The 24573-nt window shown below is 44.9% G+C and overlaps 2 protein-coding genes across 17 annotated transcripts in view; one reads left to right on the top strand and one right to left on the bottom strand.

The window, feature by feature from the left end:
- The window catches only part of RAD1 (RAD1 checkpoint DNA exonuclease), a 25991-nt gene extending 22190 nt beyond the window's left edge, over window positions 1–3801 (top strand). For all 5 annotated transcript variants that reach the window (XM_053303761.1, XM_053303759.1, XM_053303762.1 and 2 more), the window contains exons 5-6: window positions 55–153; window positions 778–3801. In XM_053303761.1, coding sequence (XP_053159736.1) covers window positions 55–153; window positions 778–961 — 283 coding nt within the window. In that variant the 3' untranslated portion in view covers window positions 962–3801. The remainder of the gene's footprint in view (window positions 1–54; window positions 154–777) is intronic.
- Window positions 2162–24573, bottom strand: TTC23L (tetratricopeptide repeat domain 23 like). 12 transcript variants are annotated; one of them, XM_053303748.1, is made up of 12 exons: window positions 24372–24573; window positions 22463–22601; window positions 19737–19885; window positions 15564–15741; window positions 13688–13847; window positions 12215–12340; window positions 11848–12025; window positions 9307–9415; window positions 7962–8089; window positions 5205–5354; window positions 3207–3289; window positions 2162–2349 (listed from the first exon to the last, which is right to left on the bottom strand). In XM_053303748.1, exons 3-12 carry the CDS (start codon window positions 19854–19856, stop codon window positions 2310–2312), a joined length of 1272 nt encoding a protein of 423 aa, XP_053159723.1. In that variant the 5' UTR covers window positions 19857–19885; window positions 22463–22601; window positions 24372–24573; the 3' UTR covers window positions 2162–2309. The 12 variants fall into 12 exon arrangements, with proteins under 12 accessions (XP_053159723.1, XP_053159720.1, XP_053159719.1 ...); XM_053303745.1 differs by lacking the exon at window positions 24372–24573 and adding an exon at window positions 23896–24234; XM_053303744.1 differs by lacking the exon at window positions 24372–24573 and adding an exon at window positions 23944–24234 and having other exon boundaries at window positions 22449–22601.

Here is a 24573-nt window from a genome sequence, read left to right as displayed (position 1 = left end):
TTTCAGTGTTTCCAAAAACTGTGGAGCTAGTGCATTATTATTTTCCTTTTTTAGGTTGTCTACTTTTGGGAATTCAGGAAGTGCCCATTTTGACTACCCCAAAGATTCTGATCTAATTGAAGCTTTTCACTGTAATGAGATCCAGACAAACAGGTAAGCATCAACGGACAGTATACCTTCCTAGTGATACAATAGCCATTTGACAGGGCTGCTCCCATTCTTGCCATTGAACTCAATAGCTGTCATTGTTTGTGGTTTCTTTGCACTAATGCATGCACTCTTCTAGAACGGTGATCTGTACTGTTACCTAACAGGGTTGATTGGTTGTGGGCAGTCTTTCCTCTAACAGGGATTCCCAGATGTTGTTGACTACAACTCCCATAATCCCCAAGCAAAAGCCATTGCAGCTGTGGATTCTGGGAGTTGTAGTCAGCAACATCTGAAAATCCCTGTTTGAGGGAAGACTGGTTGTGGGGAACATGTCTGGAACTGGAATAGCTATCCCTTTCCAGTCTCTCAAAAGGCAAACGGTGCTGTCCTCTGGCCTTGTTGATCACCTGGTGGTATCGAGATGTGTAGATGCACAATTTTGTCCTATGCTCTCAGTATCCTGGATGGGGACCATTGCATTGATGCAATGAGATATTCTGAGCACCTTTTCTAAAAATGCTGTTTCGTATGTTAATCTTTGTCAGCGAATGAGTCCGTCATTGGTTATAAGCTCGTAGTCATGGTTATATTTGACTTATTTCAACTGGCTGTGTTTCCTGTTTACAGATATAAGATCTCATTACTCAAGCCATCAGTTAAAGCACTAGCCCTATCTTGCAAAGTCTCTATTCGGACAGACAACCGAGGTTTTCTCTCACTGCAGTACATGATCAGGAATGAAGATGGACAGATCTGTTTTGTGGAATATTACTGTTGCCCTGATGAGGACATTACTGAAGCAGAAATATAGCTGTCTGATAAACACTCCCCACCACACACACACCTTCATTAAAAAGCTATCTAGAATATCCAGTTGTGAATGGAAGCTTTTGAAGAAAACCTCATAAGACCAGAGTCTCCTCCCTGCAGCCTTTTAAAAAAAGAAAAAAGAAAACATGGAAGAAGAAGATTCCAGTCATCTCCTGTCTGGAGGGAAAATCTGAGGAACGGGAAAATGCTATGTAGGCCTTGGCCTTTTGTTGAGCAGGATAAGTGTCATCTGTGTGGTGATGCTTTTGGAGCCAGAAACCTGCAATGCCATTTTGACATTTTTTGGTGCAAATAGTAAATATTATATTGGAATATGGATTGAAAAGGCCTTGAGAAAAGACACTGCTCTGACTTTGTGTTACAACCTGTAGTGTGCCTTTCAGCCTCACGACGTAATGGGGCATCTCAGGGAGCCAAGAACCTGTTCCAGGAAAGTGGTCCAGAGCTTAATGTGAACTAGAGGAATTGTAGTTTCTTGAAGCAGAGGAAACTTATCAACAGGTTATAAATGGTTGGAAAAGTGGACGAGTATCAGTGTTTTCTGTAATGGGGATTCTCAGATACTGTTGACTTCAACTTCCATCATCCCCAGCCAAAGGACATTGCAGCTGGGGATGATGGGAGTTGTAGTCAACAACATCTGGGAATCCCTGTTACAGAGAACACTGATCGGTATTCTTCAAGGGCCAATTTTTGACTAGGCATTTGAGTCTTGCTCTCCCTCCCCACGATAAGTTATTTACAAATTTACTGGGAGGCTTTTGGCAAGTCACTGTCCCTCATCTTTAGCTGGGCCATCTGTTAGTTAAACTATCTCTAAACATCCCCAGTGTCTGCAAGAGCATTGCTGAGTTTCTCTCTCTCTCCACCCTGAATTGCTTCACTTTTGTGGGCAAGAGAGGGACCCTTAGAAAGATCAAAGATATGTAACGGTAATTGACAGTGTTTGGGAAACCTGTGACCAGTAATCTGAATTCCCCTTCACCCTGGGAATACCAGTAAGAAAAAGCATATCTCAGTGCACAAGTAGAGACCATTGAGACATCAGCAGCCTGCAGACCAATCCTCTTCCTCTGCCCTCCTCCCCAATTCTTGAGCCTGGCTGCAATTTTCAAATATTCCTACATTTTGCTTGATGTATAATAAATGTGCAGTAGAAATTAATACTAAATTAACTTTTACTAATTAATACTTTAATTTACTTAATACTAAAATTACTTTTCTGAGCAAAACACTCAAGTAGGTACTACAGGCAGGCTATTTTTGCTGCACATTCCAGTGACTGATGTACATTCCAGTGTTATGAGGGTCTTGGCATCTCCTCTCTTCTATTTCATAGGTTTGGTTCCTTCGAGTACACCAGGAGACCTGCAATAAAGGAAGCAAAAACTCTTCTCTGAATAGCTTTTTGCACTTAGGCTGAGCATTGTTTTTACACTCTTAACAACAGAAATAGCAGTTCCTTAGCTAGTCAAATGACTTAAACCTTATTTTTATGCTGTTCCATTTTGCTTGCTCTTAAGAAAGTGATAGAAAGCAATAAGCTGCCTGGGTTTTCAAACTTACCTCTTTGTTGGGTAAGACTGAATAGTTCTCTCACACAGCATGAGCAGCGTGGACCAAGCTGGGGAAAGCTAATCACTTTCACTGCAGACCATGATGTTGGTTCTTCATACCTGCTATGTGTATGCTGAGACTGGTACCAGGTTGGACACTGACATGCTACATCGGAGCACTTTAGTATTACCCCTGCAGAGGCAGAACTGATGGACAGCTGTGGGTTTTGATATTGGGTGATGGAATCAGTAACCATTTAGGGTACCAATCCACTTGGAGTCACGTGTAATGACTGATGGTCTATGCTGTGTATCCCCATTCGCATCAAAATACACCCAGCCCGTCCAAGAGGACTTGGATGAGCTTCACACCACTGATGGGGATTTGCATCCACATCGGGGACAGAAAGCTGTGTACAGATAAGTATTTTTCATGCCTGACTGGGAGGCAGGGCCTTTAACCAATCTGACAGCATAGGAGATCTGGGAAGAATGTACAAGATGGTCGATTAATTTTCCAGACATAGAAGAGTTCCCAGCTTAGCCTCCTAGTTGCCAGGAGGCCTTTTATAAATCCTCCCACATCAGAAAAGGCCTAAGCCTGGACATTCTATTGCCTTTGATTTTCCTCCTCCATTACCACTAAAATAACTAAATAAGCCAACTTACATCTTCAGCATGTCCAGGAGCTTTTGTATCTCTTTAGATTTCCTATGTCGAGGCCCATAAACAGCAGTCTGGATCTGCACACACTGCATGGATGTACAATACAAGAAAAGATGGGTTTTTGTTGGTTTTTTACCGCCTTGCTGTAAAGGTCAGGATTCTTTACCTAGTGTATAGGTTCGTCCACAAGACTGCCAGCAGGGTAAGAGAGCCAGATGCACTCCTGACTGACAGTCGTTTGAACTCCAAACATTTAAGGTAGGAGGTGGGGAGTGTGATCATGTGTGGGATGGCAGCTGGGTAGGATGAGCACATCCTACCCAGATTCCGTCCCCAGCATTTTACAGAGGTAGGAGGAAAAGCCATCCTACTGTAAACAGGTACCTTAAATAAAGACATACAATAATGTGTCTCCTACGTTGCTGGCACTGGCAGTCATGTGAACAAGCCTTATGTGGGTGGGGAGGGGAGAATGCATCTTAAGACCTATCCTGCTCTGCAAGAAGTTTACCTTGCTGATGTGTCAGTGGGATCAGGAAGGCAACCATCCCTATATTAAGAAAACCTTTAAAATGCCAAATAAAACTTTCTAGCTGGACATTTATTGCAAATAAATCTTTTTGTTTGTTATTTCTCTGTGTAAACCGCCCTGAGCCATTTTTGGAAAGGCGGTATAGAAATCGAATAAATATAGAAATCGGATAGATAGATAGATAGATAGATAGATAGATAGATAGATAGATAGATAGCACTAGCAGTGTAACAGCATTGCGTGCTGATCCCAAGAAGTTGGTCCTCATGTATTGTTAACCTAAGAACAATTACATAGGTGGTGTATATATAGGATGTTTGTGTGAAAGAAACATCCTTCAATAAAAAGGTAATACAGTAACTGTAGTAGCCATTGCAGACTGGCTCCTTTTCTAAAGGTATGATGCCTTAGATCCTTCAAGTTGCATATGGCTGAGTCTTCCCTCAAGAAATTTTACTCAACTGTATATGTCACTGTGCTCCATTTGGGCTGTTTCAGGCTGAGCTATGGTCTCCATCCAGCGTGGTGTAGTGGTTAGAGTGCTGGACTAGGACCGGGGAGACCCAAGTTCAAATCCTCATTCAGCCATGAGACTTGCTGGGTGACTCTGGGTCAGTCACTTCTCTTTCAGCCTAACCTACTTCACAGGCTTGTGAGGAGAAACTTAAGTATGTGGTACACCACTCTGGGCTCCTTGGAGGAAGAGCAGGATATAAAATGTAAATAAATAAATAAATCAGGGCAGGGATCCAGGAGGGACCCAGTCCTTAGATAGCTGTGAGGGGACAGGACCCCAGATAGCTGAAGGAGGAACACAAGAGAGCATAAGATGGATGTTGCTTCAGCACACACCCTGTGTAGAGATGACCTCCTGTCATGATATGGCTACTGCTCAGATAGTGGGTTGGCCCCGTCCCTTCTCTGAGGAAGGTTCTGTTGATTAAAGGGGCCTTCCCTGATTTTCTAAGCACTGGCTCCAGTGGAAAACCTCTACTGGAGCTGCAAGGTCCTTAAGGAGCTTCTCCAAATCCGAGGATGAAGGAAGGGCCATGTTTTCAGGTCACACTGAGAGTTCTATCTCTAGCACCTCTGGTTGTCTGGTTTGGAGGGTCTTGGTAGCACAGGGTCACCCAGGGTCTGGTCACAGAGCCTTCCCACCCTCTCTCAACCCCCAAAGTGTTTGCCTCTTTCCCCCACATGAGGCAGGGGTCCAGATCCAAAATAACATCACCATGGGTGACTCCTGCGCATTTCACTAGCCAAAATGTGAACTGGGCTGGTTCTCACCAAAAGGCCAGGAGATTATTTTAATTACTGATTCCAGTTAGGGTTCTACTATCTTGAAAACTGATCAATGCATGGTACCTGCTACATTTGGCCTCTGTAGAAGCTGTCCACCTTTAGAGAGCTGCCTCCATTTAATCTGACAAAGACCCCACAAGGTGATAACATAACAACATGGGAATTACCTTACTGAGCAGTTGATAGGCTTCCCTCATGTTCTCCTCTGCCAAGCAGATACAGCCCATAATATAAAATCTTTCAGCTGCCTTTTCATTAAAATCACTACAAGGATCTGACTGAGACTCAAATGACTCTTTGAGTAAATCATAGGCTTGCTGGAAAAGAAGAAAAATTAACAGAATTGTCTTAAATTCATTTATTTGTGGATATTCTATTTGTTTGTTTGATTGATTGATTTATATACCACCCCTCCAAAAATGGCCCTGGGTGGTTTACAACAAATAAAAACAAATACAATTAACAGTTAAAATCAAAACTAAATCAATTAAACAATTAATTAGTCCCCTTTAGATTCTTCTTCATTTTTAGTAGAAACATCCTCTCCCTAATAAAAGATGCTGGCTGACACCCAGACTAAGTTATTCAATAGTACTACTCAGGAGCTGCTCTAAAGTACTATGTAATTTCAGTATGACTACTCAGGAGTAATTTAGTCTGGATGTCAACCACCTATTTCTGAAATTACTTAAATGGACTGGGACAATCCGACACTGTTGATATTGCTGGATCTCAGAATTAGAAATTCAGTAAATTATATTTTTGGATGAGGTATAGCTTGGATTATAGCTGACAGATCTGTAAATATGTGGGAACCTGACACTGTATAGACTTCAACTGCTCAATATTAGATTTATACTTAAAACCAAGTTGCCATGGTAGTATTAAACCATTCACATTATAATATTACACCTGGCTAATTTGCTTGTCAACATTTTCCTTTGGTTTCTTCCTGCTGTATTTAAAAAATAATAATCTGCAGAATTTATCTTGTCATTCCATAGACATCTAAATTAAATTAGCTCATTATCAGGCAAAATTTCCTTTACTATCTACACTTGGAAGAAGGGTGTTTTAGTTGCACCCCGTATTTTGCTAGTAGGACTCTAGCCGTATCCAACATTTTTTTAACCAGTTTCCTGCAATCCCTGCTCAAAGCTATTTTTAGATATCCCATCAAGAGGATTCACTGGAATGTCATGCCCAATGATTTAATTACTTCTACTTCAAATGAGTGGTCCACATTGTGGTGTAGTGGTTAGAGTGCTGAACTAGGACCGGGGAAACCTGAGTTCAAATCCCCATTCAGCCATGATACTTGCTGGGTGACTCTGGGCCAGTCACTTCTCTCTCAGCTTAACCTACTTCAGAGGGTTGTTGTGAATAAACCTAAGTATGTAGTACACCACTCTGGGCTCCTTGGAGGAAGAGCGGGATATAAAATGTTTTTTTAAAAAAAATTACACCAAATGTGGAAAAAAATTATCTCACTGGATAATACCTCCAGCATTTCCCCAAAAGACTGTTTTAATCCAAGAAAGGTTGTGTTTCTTAACATTTGCTGCTACTACTCCATATTTGATTAAATTTAAACTAAATGTGAGTGAGACTTAAACTTGTTTTTTTCGCCTGTCAACATATTAGGATATACCTAAGAAATATAGTTTATTGTAAGAAATGGCATGATTTCCTGGATCTGTCTGGAGACTGTTTGATGTCTTCTTAGCCTGCCCTTTGTAACATTGCCTGGACCCGAACTTGGCTCCCCCACTCCTCCTCCTCCTGCTTTTCTCCTTCCCTTCTCTTTTTAGATATCTGTCTTCCTTTGAGAAGGGAGCGGGGCTGGGGTAAACACTGCAATGGGTGGTTTCTATGCATATGGGATAGAGACTCCCCCTTCTCTCTCTTCCTTTGGCTTAGGAGAAAATCCTGACGCAGGCCTGTATTAGAAGCCTTCCCAAGGAGCTGTATATACAGGTGAAACTCAGAAAATTAGAATATCGTGCAAAAGTCCATTAATTTCAGTAATGCAAATTAAAAGGTGAAACTGATATATGAGACAGACGCATTACATGCAAAGCGAGATAAGTCAAGCCTTAATTTGTTATAATTGTGATGATCATGGCGTACAGCTCATGAAAACCCCAAATCCACAATCCCAGGAAATTAGAATATTACATGGAACCAAGAAGACAAGGATTGTAGAATAGAACAATATCGGACCTCTGAAAAGTATACAGTGTACTGTGCTTGATTGGCCAGCAAACTCGCCTGACCTGACCCCATAGAGAATCTATGGGGCATTGCCAAGAGAAGGATGAGAGACATGAGACCAAACAATGCAGAATTGCTGAAGGCCGCTAATGAAGCATCCTGGTCTTCCATAATACCTCATCAGTGCCACAGGCTGATAGCATCCATGCCACGCCGCATTGAGGCAGTAATTGCTGCAAAAGGGGCCCAAACCAAGTACTGAATACATATGCATGCTTATACTTTTCAGAGGTCCAATATTGTTCTATTCTTCAATCCTTGTCTTCTTGGTTCCATGTAATATTCTAATTTTCTGAGATTGTGGATTTGGGGTTTTCATGAGCTGTACGCCATGATCATCACAATTATAACAAATTAAGGCTTGACTTATCTCGCTTTGCATGTAATGCATCTGTCTCATATATCAATTTCACCTTTTAATTTGCATTACTGAAATTAATGGACTTTTGCACGATATTCTAATTTTCCGAGTTTCACCTGTATAACCCTGTTTTGTTACCAACTCCTGTGTTCAGCCAGGATTCAATAGACAGTGCCCGTTCCTCCACACCACCCTTTTGCATGTGCTGTGTTTATGTCCCATTGGATTAGGGTATTTGTTCATAAACACACTACATGCAGCAAATTGTAACAGAAAGAGCTGCTGTTACCTCTCTTTTCCCTACACATATAAGCCATTTACTGAACTCTTCCAGGGCATCAATCATCTGGGGATGGTCTGGCCCCAGAGCCACTTTGTAGGTTGCAAGACTTTCTCTGAAGTACATTTCAGCAGCCTCTAGAAATTAAGCACAGTGCATGTTCCGTGTGAAATGTGTTGTTTACATCCCCTTTGATCATCTACCCTGAAGAAGAAGCTATTCAAGCTCCAGCTCAAGGAGCTATTGCAGCACACAAAACACTTATAGGATATATGGAATTATTTCTCTAAATAATTCGAGAAAGCTGAATTCTAGCTCCATGTACCTCCATTCAGTATCGCCTGTCAAACACCTCAGCAGGAAGGCACATGCATTGCCTGATGAAGAAGCCAGGCTAAGCTTCATTTGTAGAGGTCACAAACAAAGCACAGACGGTTGAGCATGGGTGGTTCTGGAGTCATCATGTTAACCAGATGGTGGATGCGCTTATGTGAACGACTCCGCATTTGAAGTTTCATCAGTCGCCAGGTCACAAACACTAGGCATGGACTTAAAAGTGCCACCCTATTCCTACCCAAATGGGCTCATTTTCATCACCCTCAGAAAGCAATAACAGCATTCATGCACCATAGGAAGAGCTCAAGGCATAACCTCTGCCAAGCCCATTACTGAGTCAAGTCCTATGAGAAGACCCCAATGGATGCAAAGATGCCTAACATGGATGACTGATCGCTCTGTCTCGGAGGGAAGTTCTGTACTGCCCTTTGAAGTGGAAAGCTGTCACCGCTCACCTGCCACTGGACTCTGCAGCCCCCACACTGCCTCCGTCACCACTGGCTCCCCTCACACCTACTGCTGGCTTCTCTGGCCCCTGCTCACTGCCACCATTGCCACCACTTGCCTGCCATTCTACCACTGCAATGTGGTAGAATGACAGCACTGCCACAGCACCTGGGATGGGCTCGGACTGGCGTGGTGATCTTCTTATACTGGATCGTGGCGATATAATGGGAGGCAACGGGTGGCAATGGTGAGTGAGGGCCGTGGAGGCCAGCAGCAGGTAGGCAGGGAACAAGTGGCGGCGACTGCAGTGGTGAGTGAAAGGCTGCAGAGGTGAATGTCAGGTGAACATGGCAGCTCCCACTCTCCCCTCCACTGGTGGGCTGTGTGCAGAGCACACTTTCCCTCAATTATAGATCTGCCCCTGATTGTAGTGACTCTATACAGTGAAATCTGAGGATACTTAATCAAGGGACAGAAATACTGAGAGCTGCATAATAAACTAAAATATCCCACCCTATGTGATTTTACAAAAGAACAGAATTAAATGTTTTATCCCTTATAACTTACTTACCACCATGTTTTTCTTCTCCAGTCGCAGCATAAGCCTTACCCAGTAATAATGCTATTGAAGCAGCTTCTGGGCTGCATTTCTTGCCCACAGCTAGTGCAACGGAATGGGCCTGCAAGGAAGAGATGGGCAATGCATGTGGATAATGCTTTATCATCTGGACAGGGATTTTTGTTACCTTCCTCAAATATAATTTGCTAATGCAGAGTGAGGAACTTAGACTCTGGCCCATGGACCATCAGTGGAACATGAGCTCTGTCCAAGTGGTTCGCAGGGCTGGCACCAAAGCAAAAAAAAAAAAAAAGTTATTTGCTTGCTCACCTCTCCCCCCACTGAGTGGCAGTGAGGCTTCCCAGCATCTCCTTCCTGTGCTGCCATGACTTGGGGTGGGGGCATGGGGAGGATAAACTTGGCAAGAGGCACCTTTTAATGTGGTGATTCTCTTTATTTAGCAGGGGGAGAGTAACTGGCCCTATCCACCCTCAGCACAGTACCTCCAGTGACTGTTGCTGGTTTCTATCTTATGTTTCTTTTTAGAATGTGAGCCGTTTGGGGACAGGGATCCATCCATCTTATTTATTTATTATTTCTCTGTGTAAACCGCCCTGAGCCATTTTTGGAAGGGCAGTATAGACATTGAATGAATGAATGAATGGTGGGCTGGGCTGGGCTGGGCACAGACTGGGATGTCTTATGAGTGTGAAACGCCATGAGTTGCTGTTTCTAGCCAATGCAATGGGACTGAGCAAAGGAGAGAGGAGTGAGACTAGGATGCTCCAGGGCTTCCTTCCCTACTTCCCTTTGGAGGAGAAAGGGAGTGAAGGCGTGTAACTTGTCCATTGGATTGCAGCTCTGTGTGTCTTGCCAGAGGGATAGTGGGACCAGCATGTTCCACATCTTCCATAAGGAGAGGAGAGCTGGTCTTGTGGTAGCAAGCATGACTTGTCCCCTTAGCTAAGCAGGGTCTGCCCTGGTTGCATATGAATGGGAGACTTGATGTGTGAGCACTGCAAGATATTCCCCTCAGGGGATAAAGCTGCTCTGGAAAGAGCAGAAGGTTCCAAGTTCCCTCCCTGGCTTCTCCAAGATAGGGCTGAGAGAGAGACTCCTGCCTGCAACCTTGGAGAAGCCGCTGCCAGTCTGTGAAGACAATACTGAGCTAGATAGACCGATGTTCTGACTCAGTATATGGCAGTTTCCTATGTTCCTATGTTCCCCACTTTGTGTGCACAGAGCCCCCTTAAATGGGCCAAAAACGGCCTGATCTGTCATTTGGGAGGCAGGCGGGCTCAGAGAAGGAGCTTTTGCCACCGCCTCCCTCTCCCTAGTGCCCGCACAACACACCTGCTGGCAGTCCCCGCACCCGCTGCACAGCAGCGCTTTAAAAATGTTTTTTAAAAAGACTTGACTTGCCCCCAACCCCCCACCATCTCTCAAGTGGAGTAGGGGTGGGGGCGGAGGCGGAGGCTCCGAAGCCCTTCAGGTTTCAGGCTTCAAAATTACCTGGGTACGCGCATGGCTCCACGCCTCCCTGACCTGCTTTAAGAGCAGGGAAGGTTGATTGGGGTCCCAAGTCGCCACCAAACGAGCCGGTGGCAACCGTAACTGGACCTCTCCAGATGATCGTGACAGGGTTCATGACAAGGAACTGATGACCCCAGATCCTGACTCCAGTTCCTGCCTGGCCCCCAAACCAGACTGTGTTAGGATATCTGCTTCTTGTATGATTTGGTTGATGCACAGGCTTTGGATGCAGAAGGTCCTAGGTTCAGTCGCTGACACCTCCAGTGAAAAGATCTCAGACAGCAGGACAGAGGAGGAGAGCAAGCTCAGTGGCAAAGGATGTACTGTTGGAGATGGACTTCCAGTGCATCGACCTTTTGCACCAACTATCCTAACGACCACTAGGAGCACTGGGAGTAGAGATAATGAGTAAGGGTCTCCCTGACTGTTCTTTCTGCCCCTACTCTATGACACCTGATCTGACTCTTCCGCACTTCCTGTGCTGAGTCACAAATTTTCCTTCCTTTCCTCCTAGAGCGAAGATGGAAATATCTCTCTCCCTCCTCATCTATTCATTATGTAGTCCTTTAGATTAGATTTAGGTCTTTCCTATCCAAGTGTACTTCACCAATAAATACTTGGTATTTAGTTCTACAAGAATCTCCATGTGTTTTCTCTAAATAGCTTGAACAACTAAACCATCCTCTGCTACCTACTCTGTAACTGAAGTGTGCGCTCATTCCTTAGTGCTCTGTTGTTTTACCTACTGGGGGTAAAAATTAACAACCCCCAACATGCACAAGGTCCAAGGTTCAATCCTTGGCATCTCCAGGTATTGCTGGGAAAGAACCATGAGGAGCTGCTGCCAATCAGGGCAGACAATACTGAACCAAAAGGCCTGGTCCAGTCAGGATTTGGTGATCGATTGACTCAGTAGGGTGGCTTCAAATGGCTATAATTCTGAGTTAGTTTAAATATGATCAGCCACCCGGCAGTCCTTTCAGTTTTCATACTATGCTGAGATTTTATGAAGCTTCTTACCTGCAATAAATATCCTATGCATTTCTTATGATTTTTCTTCATTTGTTCAACTTGGGCTATTTCTTGATAAAGACTGATCAGCTCTGGAGCCGTCTCTCCTTCAGCTGAAATTACAGCATCAATCGCCTTCTCAAAGTGTTTGACTGCCATCATTAACTTGTTTTGCTGCAAGCTTGCTCTGAAAGAGAGAACTGAGAATCAGTTTGTCAAGTCAAGTAGAAAAGCATGTCTAAGTATTCACTGGTGAAAAGTAAAGCGGCAGTGTCCTGCTTCTCATGAACAGCTGTCTGAACCAGCAGGGTGGTGGGGGTGGGTAGGGGGCCTTCCATAAGAAAAAGAGGACCAGAGCTTTTATGTTTTTGTTTACCTGCCCAATGCTGCACTAAGGTCTCTCTCTGATACTTTGAGTTGAGGGGTCCCTCTCCAGCCTGACCCCTGTAGGTCTTCCATGATCCTCTCAGCCTTTTGCAGATTGCCATAGGATTCTTTGCCAGTAGAAAAGTCAAGGAATAACAATGAAGGCCAACAGGTTAATTTTAAAACCCCATTAAAAATAACACAGAGAGGCTGTTCTCACATGCAGCCTAACCCAGGTTAGGGATGCCCTGCCCAGGTTAGACTGAATGTGAGAACTGCCGGGATCGGGCCCGATCCCAGTAGGGCAATGCCACCTAGCCCCACTTTCAAACCTGGCTGTTAGCTGAGGTTAAAGAGCGAGCACTCCCTTAGCCCAGTCTAGTTGCTTGTGCTTTCGCTGGGGCTATTGTTAGCTCCAGCGCAGCGGAAACAGAGATGGGTGCCTAGAGTGCCTGTCTCCTGGGGGAATACCCCAATGCATCATGTATGTTGTGTGGTGCATTGTAGAATTCACAGAGGCCATGACGAATCGCAGCCTTTGATCAATTTGCTCTGCTCCGTGCTGCATGGAGCAGAGCTGATGGTGTGGGAGCACACTCTGCGCTCCCACCGAGCAACCAATGATCTGGGAGGATCATGTGGATGGTCCCAGAGACACTCACAAACTTGCAACATTCATCTGGTACATTAGTTCTTTTGTCTGATCTTAAGACTTTTCTGCCTGTGCATTAACATAAAGAGCTTGTTTTTTTCTGGTCTCTGAATGAATGGCAGTAAAGTTAAATAAATCCAGAGCCACGGCTTGTCCTACACATAGTTATGCACTTGATGGGCTGCATCTACATCGGAAATGTCAACTAGTTTGACTTGTGACTTTTGCAAAGGAAGTTGTGGGCATGTTGTTTTGAAATTGAGGATTTTCTTTGGAGGTCCCTCTAGGACTGGTCCCAGCATTTTGGAGCCCAAGGTGGGAAATCCAAATGGCACCCACACCTTCCAGAACTAACTTAATTAGAATTGTGGTTTTGAATTGCTTTAATGTTTTAATGTTTTGTTTTAGTCTGTTTAAGACAAAACTAAACCACCCAGAGATATAAGTTTGGGGTGATGTACAATTAATAAATAAAATAAAATAAAATAACATGGGCACAATTCACTGGGAAATTCTTCTACACAAGGCCCATGGAGTAAATGGAAGCTGGACAAGAGCACTTACCATGCTCTTGCACAGTTCCTGTTCATTTCAATAGTCCTGTGCAAGAGAACTTCCAACCTATCCTCCACCTCTTGGTCATTTACATTGCTCCTGAATCAGCTTCAGGAGCCCCCAGATAGAGCTCCAGCCTCCCAGATAGAGCCCTAGTTGGATGTAAAAAACACACACACACCATATCCTAGTTGGATATGTAAAACGCTATGTACAGACGTGTTTCGGTTTATCACATCCGAATCAACTGTTCTGGTTACCGCACTGCAAAGATATTTTTTCCGCATCCATTCTGCTACACCCAAAGTGTAATAGATTGTCAGAAGGGTGCTCAGAATCTCTCTCCTTTCCTCTGAGGATGATGAAGGGGTACCTTCCCCTTTGAAGATGGTACATTTGGCTGAGTTTGCATGCTGTATAGCTTGCACAGGAAGACCTAGGAAAATTAGAAATATTGGTTAAAAAGAGCAGGGCCATCCTTAGAGAGCCCTGGCGGGGTGTGGGGCCCGGGGCAAATCAGCCAGTGTGGGGCCCCCTTCCAGTTAATTCTAATGGGGGTTAAAAGAGCGAGGCCTGGGGCGGCTGCCCTGCTTGCCATTCCCGAAGGACAGTCCTTCGCATAAGAATTGTGCATTAACTTGCTTTGTCCTTACAGGTTGAGTATCCCTAATCTGAACATCCGAAATCCGGAATGCTCCAAAATCCAGAAACTACCGCAGCATGCGCCCACAACATTATTGTGTTGAGAATTTTCTCGCAATTAGTTTTCATTACATTTACAGCTACCTGTAGGTATCGTAAATTCAATGCTTATTTTTTATATACTTTAAATAAAAACTAAAAGAAAAAAGAAAAATACAGTGTACAGTAACCTTTCGTGTTAAGACCTGGATCCCATGCCCAAGATATCTCATTACAGTATGCAAATATTCCAAAATCTGGAAAAGTCCAAAATCCGGAACATTCTGGTCCCAAGCAGTTCGGATAAGGGATAGTCAACCTGTATTCAAAAAGTTTCCCCAGTCAGGGGTTCTCAGACTTGGATCCCAGGTGTTGATGGATTAAAACTTCCAACATCAGCAGGGAATGAAGGGAGTTGTAGTCCAACATATGGTGGGGGGGCATATTTTAAAAACCCTGCTCTAAGCAGGGACTTTGAGAAAGAAAATGAACAGCTGTTGTGCCAGTAGAAAAACTGCATAGCAACACACACAGAGAACACACTCATGCCCTCTGCCCTTCCATCTGCCAAAGAAACATGTATTCTTTTCCACCTCTTTTTCCAGCAGAGAAACAACAATGATCGCTGCAAGTCATAAAAATCTATCCAGCAGCTGAAGGAAGGAGCAGCAGCTACAAGTTGCTGTGCGATCACATCCCACCTGGGAGGCAAGCTGCCTCTGTTAACAAATCTGTTACAAATCTGTTAGGTTTCAAGGTGCCGCAAGACTTTGTTGTTGCCAGGACAGGTCAACACACACAGTAGCTCGTGGTGCAATCATGAAATGGCCAATAGATGGCAGCACTTCCCCATTTCCCCTCTTTCCAAATTGTAAGACTTTTATCATGTTCGCAGATGATGCTTAATGTGCCTTTGAGCTGCTTAATTTTTGCACAACCTTATTCTAGTGAAAGCGGATTTCAGTGTGTTGCAGGGAATGAGCAAGTCCTAGATCAGAAAAAAATCATTTGGTCACTGCTATATGTGACGTTTAAATTGATTTTTGGCATTTCCCACAACTGCCAATCAACTATAAACCTGCACTGGCACAAATCTTTCCTCTCCAGCCTTTTGCAGTATCCCATTTTCCTGCTGAAAGCTGGGTTGCTACAATTGTTTAACGACTCCTGTGTCTTTAACCACTGTGTGACAAACAGAAATTCAAGTGAAGTGCCACGATCCCTGCCTCTTCACATGCCACTACTAGTATCTTCTGTTGAACTTCTGCCTGTTAAAGGCACAGTAGCCCCACATGGGGGAGGGAGGTGGCAATAGTTGCCGAAACACAAACCTATCAAGAAGCACATGGGACACCATAACAGCAGCAATACTGTGGCATTTTTGTCCTTAAACAAAATATTTCTGTGGCAGCATAAGCTTTATGAAAGTAAGACAATTACTTTGCTAGGGATTCTTCAGCAGCCTTCTTACCTGAAGTCAGATTCCCGTTATCTTTCTGTTTCTCTTGTCCTGACCAAGACATACCTTGAAGTGTAAGGTAGCTGTGAGCAAGATGGGCGTGTGCCTGTGCCGTCCTCCAGTGCCAGTGTCCATAGACGATTCTAGCAAGAGCTGTACATTGAATCAGTTCCCTGTGGGCTTTATATGTCTGGAAGAAAAATATATATTTATATACACACAGAGTAGATCGGTTGTTTAAAAGGAAATATCCACCCGGGCCCCTTCCTGCCCCCAGGGACATGACAAGGTGGGTCGCTCTGAATTGGAACGCAGCCTGTCTCTGCTCTGAGGGTGTTCTAGGCATAATTTTTAAAATGACATGTCTTCCCCTCTGTGTACTTAAATAAAGACTGGAACTCCACTGGTGCAAATCCTTGGGTCAGTTTAACTTTGATGGTGCACTCAAGCACGGCTGATGTGTGGTCTGCTGTGTGCCTCAGGTCAACTATAGGCCACCTGCATGCTGATGTACTGGGTGAGAAAAAAATACTAAACTTACAGTGAGGGAAATAAGTATTTGATCCCCTGCTGATTTTGTCCGTTTGCCCTCTGACACAGAAATGACCAGGCTATAATTGGAATGGTAGGTTTATTGTAGCTGTGAGAGACAGAATAACAACAAACAAACCCTCAAAGGCCCAGTGCCCAAAAGTCAGCGATGGATTTGCACTGTAGTGAGGGAAATAAGTATTCGATCCCTTCACAAAAGATGTCTTAGTACTTGGTGGCAAAACCCTTGTTGGCAATCACAGAGGTCAGACGTTTCTTGTAGTTGGCCACCAGGTTTGCACACAACCCAGGAGGGATGTTGTCCCACTCCTCTTTGCAGATCCTCTCCAAGTCAGAAAGGTTTCGAGGCTGATGTTTGGCAACCTGAACCTTCAGCTCCCTCCACAGATTTTCTATGGGATTAAGGTCTGGAGACTGGCTGGGCCACTCCAGGACCTTCATGTGCTTCTTCTTGAGCCACTCCTTTGTTGCCTTGGCTGTGTGTTTTGGGTCATTGTCATGCTGGAATACCCATCCACGACCCATTCTCAATGCCCTGGCTGAGGGAAGGAGGTGCTCACCCAAGATCTGACGGTACATGGTCCCGTCCATCGTCCCTTCGATGCGGTGAAGGTGTCCTGTCCCCTTAGCAGAAAAACACCCCCAAAGCATAATGTGTCCACCTCCATGTTTGACGGTGGGGATGGTGTTCTTGGGCTCATAGGCAGCATTCCTCCTCCTCCACACACGGCAAGTTGAGTTGATGCCAAAGAGCTCGATTTTGGTCTCATCTGACCACAAACAACACTTTCGCCCAGTTCTCCTCTGGATCATTCAGATGTTCATTGGCAAACTGCAGACGGGCCTGTACATGTGCTGCCTTGAGCAGGGGGACCTTGCGGGCACTGAAAGATTTCAGTCCTTCATGGCGTAGTGTGTTACCAATTGTTTTCTTGGTGACTATGGTTCCAGCTGCCCTGAGATCATTGACAAGTTCCCCCCATGTAGTTCTGGGCTGCTTTGTCACCGTTCTCATGATAATTGCAACTCCACGAGGTGAGATCTTGCATGGAGCCCCAGACCGAGGGAGATTGACAGTTATTTTGTGTTTCTTCCATTTGCGAGTTATCGTGCCAACTGTAGTCACCTTCTCACCAAGCTGCTTGGCGATAATCTTGTAGCCCAGTCCAGCCTTGTGCAGGTCTACAACCTTGTCCCTGACATCCTTCGACAGCTCTTTGGTCTTGGGCATGGTGGTGAGTTTGGAAGCTGAGTGATTGCTTGCTTCTATGGACAGGTGTCTTTTATACAGGTACTGTAACAAGCTGGGATTAGGAGCACTCCCTTACAGAGGGTGTTCCTCATCTCAGCTCGTTACCTGCATATAGTGAAAAGACACCTGGGAGCCTGAAATCTTGTTGGTTGATAGGGGATCGAATACTTATTTCCCTCACTACAATGCAAATCCATCGCTGACTTTTGGGCACTGGGCTTTTGAGGGTTTGTTTGTTGTTATTCTGTCTCTCACAGCTACAATAAACCTACCATTCCAATTATAGCCTGGTCATTTCTGTGTCAGAGGGCAAACGGACAAAATCAGCAGGGGATCAAATACTTATTTCCCTCACTGTATGTTCACGGATGCCTACAAAAGAGCCGAACTGCCAGGATCTTGAAAGCACGACTTTTTTTAGCAGCAATTGCAGGGGGTCTGGATGCATGCAAAGTCCCACCCATGTAAGATATTTAGCAGGGGTGACTATGGTGAGGAATAGTCCCTTACTCTTTCTTTCATATGAAAACTGATGTTAGAAAGCAGGTACATTCTGCATTTGGGCACCTGTCTCCCCTTTGTCATAGGAATTTAATCTGCATATACCATTCAGTTGCTAGCTTTAGGATGGGCTACAACAGTTGAGACCGACAATTTGCTCTTTGATAACTGCGGGTCAAGGTGAAAATTCATTCAGTTCAGTTCCTAGCAGTTTGCAGGCATATCACTGAAGAAATCCACAAGGGCACTTTCCAGATTACACGATGATACAGCCGTAGTTGACTGCGGCTTGGCAGCATTGTATTGAAACTGTAAATAAAGGATGTTGTGCAAAGCTGCCAGCAGGGGGAGCAGTATTTTCTAGCTTGCAGGAACTATCCTACAACAGGAAAATGCAGCTATTTTTTTACAAGGTTGTAGGAATGTAACACAGCAATAGAACCTGAAAGAAGGCATCGGAAATGTGAACGGCATCTTTCTGGCAGCACAGGGACTACGATGTCAATACACAGGCAATACAGAAGCACACTTAATGGACACATAGTCACACTGTTGTAGTGTCCAATCTGGAAAGCGCCAAGGTCTGCCAAATGTGTGGCATTCTGTCCAGCTGCCTTTAAAACCAAGGAACCAAATGCCTAAGATATTCCCCATAGGGATGGTGCTGCTCTGGGAAGAACACCTAGGTTCCAAGTTCCTTCCCAGGCATCTCCAAGATAGGGCTGAGAGAGATTCCTGCCTGCAACCTTGGAGAAGCCGCTGCCAGTCTGTGTAGACAATATTGAGCAAGATGGACCTATGGTCTGACTCAGTATATGGCAGCGTCCTATGTTACTATAAAGTATTGCTAATTCTCCCTTCTTCAGTTGTATGAAGGCATAGTGGAGGAGGTAAGAAGCAAAGATCTCCTGCAGGGAAGAGTCTTAGCCTTGAAGCCCTAGCTCTCTTGCTTTGCTGCCATTTAACACAGTAGCCCTGTTCAGGAATTTTAAAAAGTAGGCACCTGGGTTTAGTATCCCCAAGAGCGTGTTCTGAAGCCCCCTCCCTCTCCCCCTCCCCACATTTACAGAGTTTGTCTGCAAAGACAAACAATATACCTGTGGGCAGATTCTTCTTCCTGTAATTAAAATGCCAGCAGAACGCCCCAGCACCCTGCATTACAGGAAGAATCTGCCCACAAGGACATAATTTGTCTCTTCAAATACTGAAACTGTGAATGGTGGGGGGAGAGGCACAAAGCTTCTGAGCATATCACTGGAGCAGTGAAGCTTCTTCATAGCATGCTCTCAAGGATGCTGTACATACAGTGTCTCTGTTTTTTAATAAGGTCTGGACAGGGCTAATCTCTCTCTCTCTTTTGCAATCTACCCTTCTTTTAATACCAGAAGTTATATAATTAAAGCACACCCCTGAGCATGTCTAGAAGGAATTTCGCTTATTATTGGGACCTCTGAAACAGGCACGCCCCTCACCTATTTATTCATTTTATTTATTGCATTTTTATTCCCAAGATCAGGACAGTGTACAAAGTAGGCGCCTTACTTTTTATCCTCACAACAATCCTGTGATTTAGGTTAGCCTGAGAGAGACTTAGTCACCTGGTTTGTGGCTGAGTGGGGACTTGAACCAAGGTATACCTCATCGTAGGCGACTCTCCAACCTCTGCGTGGGTTAGAATTTAGCATGGTATCTACTTCTCTTGAAAGCATTTTGAGAACACAGTCTGAAAAAACAACCACCCTGTAAACACCTAATAATAACAACCTTGTAGTGGCACCTTTGCACTATCACTAAAACATGTCTCCTTTATGCAACTGCCCCCATTTATTTTCACGACCCTGCAAACATGGAAGGGAACTTGAAAACAAAAGGACTGTTACCTCTTTTTCTCCAATAAATATTTCTGCCCTTTTCAGCGCTTGTGTTAATTTAGCTGCTGGTGTCACAAACAGCTCAGACCTCATTTCCTTGTCTTCACAGTTGCTCCACATCTCGTCCATCTGCTCAGATCAAGTTTGTTCTTCAAGCCCTGAATGTTTTTTAAAGTAAGGGGTCAATTAGTGGGCAAGATCTGTTCCACCACCCCCATCTACCCCCCCCCCCCCCATCTCATAGGGTGCTGGCCTGGACATTCAATTAAAGTGGGCCGTCGAGTCGATGTCAACTCCTGGCAACCACAGAGCCCTGTTATTTTTCTTTAGTAGAATGCAGGAGGGATTTACCATTGCTGTCTCCTGCACAGTGTGAGATGATGCCTTTCAGCATCTTTCCTGTATCACTGCTGCCTGATATAGGTGTTTCCCATAGTCTGGGAAACATACCAGTAGGGATTTGAACCTGCAACCTCTGGCTTGCTAGTCAAGTCATTTCCCCGCTGCGCCATTACAAAAAGGAAAGCCTCGGTGACTACCGTGATAACAGGGCTTGCTAACAGGTAACTTTGTGTTGGGGGAGGCCACAAATACACCTTCACGTCTCCAAAGGGCTCTCTTGCAATAATAGCCACTAAACTCATACAGGGCACTTGATTGGTTTGAAAAGTGGCCTTCCGTGGGCAGGATTAAAACATGAATTTGGGAATAGACAGTAAAAGACTTGGCAACATGGCTGGGAGTGGTCTCTACAACCACTCGGGTGGCAGGTTTGACTGGAGACAGGAAACAAACCCTGTTAGTGTGGCTATCAAACTTGAACATTGACATGTGCTTTTGTGGGGTGTTCACCTGGGAGTTGCACCCGGTAATGTTTTCCTGTGGGTGGTGCATTGGTGTTTTGCTTGCATTCAAGGACTTGATGCCATATTTGTGTTCAGGAGAGAATTCTTATCCACGGCAACTAGGTTACTGGTTATTATTAGTAGTTTTTCCTCCTTGTGGTTTAGATTGCTTGCATGAGTCACCTGGTACGTTTGCTCTTTAAGCATCCTACTAATAAGTGTAACTTTGTAGTCAAAGTTCTGAGGATTATTAGGGAAGGGTGGGTCCAATCTTTAGGGAGAGGGAGACGGAGAGGGATAGGTCCTGTGAGAAAGCACACAATTTGCATGCAGAAGGTCCCAAGTTCAATCCTGGAAAACTACTTTAGTTTTTAACACAGAAAGACCTTTGCCTCGAACAGGGCTGCACAACTTTGGTCCTCTTGCAGATGTTGGACTACAACTTCCATCATACTTGACTATTGGCCACAGTGGCTGGGGATGATGGGAGTTGTAATCCCAACTCAGCTGGAGGGCTGAAGTTGTAAAATGGAGGGCCTATAATGTAAGAGAGCTGCAACCAAGCAAGGTAGAGGTGGGCACTGGCTTAGATGGACCAATGGTTGGACAATGTAAGGCAGCTTCTAGGATCATTCTTCTCAAGGACCAGAAAAACCCTTTTGGTTTAAGAGAAGCAGTCATCAGCTCTTTTCAGAAAGCAAGAGCCAGCCAGCAGGTGGTGCTGCAAAAATCATGTGAGGACCCTGCTCTGCTTCTGAACACAGGGTCACCAGCAGAGCATGAGATTGTGCTGGGAAGTAGGACAGAAGCCTGCAGGAGTGCATGGAAGGTGAGTAAGCTTGCACTTAGAACTGGTGCAAACGCTTCTCACATCCCACTTCCTTTTTGTCTCTGTGAGGCAGCCACCAGGTATTTATGGGGAAGCCCACCACCACCACCACCTGAGCACCACCTGGTAGGGATGTGCACGGAACTGGTGAGGGGAAGGGAATAACATTAAGGGCAGGGGAGGGTGCACTTATCCCCCTGTCCCACCCCACTGGTGCTTGCTAAAAAACCAGTCCGGGGGGCAGCAACGTACCTCCCTGCTGCCCCATCCAATCCTTGGGCCAGAAGTAGAAGGAAGTAGCATGTGCGTACATCAGTCCGTACGGAAGTGCAAACTTCCCATCACTTCTGGTCCGAGGAGCGGATGGGGTGGCAGGGAGGTACGCTGCTGCCCTGCCGGACCGGTTTTTCAGTGAGCGCTGGCAGGGAAATCGTGGCAGGAGGGGAATCGTGGCGGTGGGCAGGAGTGCCCCCTCCCCTGCCCTTAAAGTTATGAACACTTCAAACCGCCCTGTGTTGGAACCTGTTTGTAGGCCTGTAAAAGGGCCTCCGAACAGGTTCGTGCACATCCCTGTCACCTGTCTGTCTCCCACCCCTGCTGTTGGTGCAGCTCTAGACTGACTGCTTGGAGAAGAGCCCCTGGCTATGAAACACGGGGAGCAGAAGAGAAAGTGTGGAGAGTAGTGGCGAGACGCTCTGGCTACAGTGCCTCCCCACTACACTCCTCTCCTCTCCATTTCCTCCTCCCCTCCCTCTCCCTCTTCATAGTAAGTTGCATGCAAAGTCAGAGACAGAGTTTCTTTCTAATAACATTTGCTCTCTGCCTTATAAGGGACCAACGTACTCAGTGCCGGAGGCAGAACAGAGTGACTGGCGGACTGTATATTTTCTGAAAAACAAGGGAGCCATCCATATAACCATCCATATAGCCATCCACCGCTCTGGGCTCCTTGGAGGAAGAGCGGGATATAAATGTAAATAATAATAACAATAACAATAACAACAATAATAATAATAAAAACCCTGGGGGCATCCTGAAACCACCTACCTAGTAAGCCTCACCTATTTGAGTCTGCACAGCTCCTGCTACACCCCATCTTAAGACGCTTATAAACTGAATGTTGGGGCTTTGTCACTGTGACCATCTTCTTCTCCTCAGCCTTTTTTGTTTTTGTTTTATCATCCTGGCTGATGAAGGGCTCTGGAGGAGAACCCAAAAAGTTGCTACTCAATGCTTTATTTCCATCATTCCTAATGAAAGTGATCTACTTTGAAACACGAGCCTTGCCATCCCTTCTCTTGTCTGGAAAGTTTTTTCCAAACAGTTTTATCACTAGTACATGGTCACAACCTCTTCCTCCCTCCCCACCCCACCACCTTCCAGTGGTAAAAAGAGAAGTGTCTGTCAACCTTTTAAGTAGCAAGTACTACCTAACCTCTGAAATATTTAAAGACCCTCTCAATTTTCCAGTGGATTTTTATCATCACAGCAATGTTTGCCCTATGTTGGAAGAAAGGCTGCATAGAGACACCATGATTGAGAGGAGAAATGAGCTTTATGGAGTGACAGGAAAAGACTAAAGAGAGAGGACATGAATTCTGTGCAGTAACTAGCAAAGACAAGCGGCAAAGACGAACAAGCGCTTCTCTCCCCACCTTCCTCATCTCGTGCCCCCTGCCTGTGTCTAACATACTCTCCCACACATTGAGGAACTATAGTACAGAAAACTGAAGGCTGAAGCTGTTCACATTAACAGCTTGCTCTGTGCAATAGCGTCCCACAATTGCGTTTTCTTTTTTCTTTTTTTGCAAATATGAATTTTTTATTTAAAGATAGAAGGAAGGGAGAAGTTTGCATTATACACTCTTGAGCTTGAGCTTCATACAGGGTTGTTGTGAAAGAGAAACTCAAGTATGTACTACACCGCTCTGGGCTCCTTGGAGGAAGAGCGGTATATAAATGTAAAAATAAAATAATAATAATAATAATAATAATAATAATAATAATAATTATTATTATTATTATTAGGAACATTCAAACAGAATATCCCATTGCAAGAAAGTGAAGATTACATCATGATTACATAAACTCCGTTCATTTTAGATCTGCTCAGGTTGAATCAGGGAGGCCCCTCTCTGAATGCCTTGAGACTGCCGCCCAGAAAAAAACTCATTCTGCAGACAGATGAAAAAAAAATTAGGGAGAAGACTGCTGACCACTCTCTGCAAATCTGGTTGTTGTGAATGCATCCATTGGAGACTCTTTCCCACTCACCCCTACAACTGGCTGCCTGCTTTGATATTTTGAAAGCGGTTACTTCTCTCCCCCCACCGCCAACCACCTCAGCAGCTTTTTATGGATTTCACTGTCTGCTTATTTCTCATTCCCAGACCCTCCTACATAGCGTCTCCTACCAGGACTGGCTCAATACATCATTGCCCTTGAGAATTAATAGCCCAGAGCAGTTAGGTGGAAGGAAAGGTATAAATCTCACGTTATGACTGGGTCATGACAGCAAAGAAATCAGCAGGGCAGCAGTTACCTCTGCACAAGGCTTCAGGATGGGAACTCACTCAGGTCTTCTCTGCACTGGGTTTATATATTAGCCACACATACAAGTTTTTGTTTTGACAGGCATCCCTTTCCCCCAGCTGCTCTGTGCTTCCTCCCTTTTCCTTAACGGACCGCTTGATGGAAATTGGTTGTTTTTAAAACAAGGCCCCACCCGCAAGCTGCAGCCATGGTGAAAGTGCCTCAGCCGAAACGTCGTCCTGGCAACAAGGATGCACTGCAGCCTTTAAGAGCCATTTCCCCCCTTTTCAACCAGAACAGGAAGTCCAACAATGGCTTTGAGTCTAGTTGAGGATTAACAACTAGGATTAACTAGAGGAGAGCTGGTCTTGTGGTAGCAAGCATGACTTGCCCCCTTAGCTAAGCAGGGTCCACCCTAGTTGCATTTGAATGGGAGACCTGATTTGTGAGCACTGTAAGATATTCCTCTTAGGGCATGGAGCTGCTCTGGGAAGCGCAGAAGGTTCCAAGTTCCCTCCCTGGCAGCATCTCTAAGATAGGGCTGAGAGAGATTCCTGCCTGCAACCTTGGAGAAGCCACTGCCTATCCGTGAAGACAATACTGAGCTAGATAGACCAATGGTCTGACTCAGTATATGGCA

The sequence above is a fragment of the Hemicordylus capensis genome, chromosome 2, assembly GCF_027244095.1.
Source record: "Hemicordylus capensis ecotype Gifberg chromosome 2, rHemCap1.1.pri, whole genome shotgun sequence".
NCBI lineage: Eukaryota > Metazoa > Chordata > Lepidosauria > Squamata > Cordylidae > Hemicordylus > Hemicordylus capensis.
This window is presented reverse-complemented; position numbering and strand designations above follow the sequence as displayed.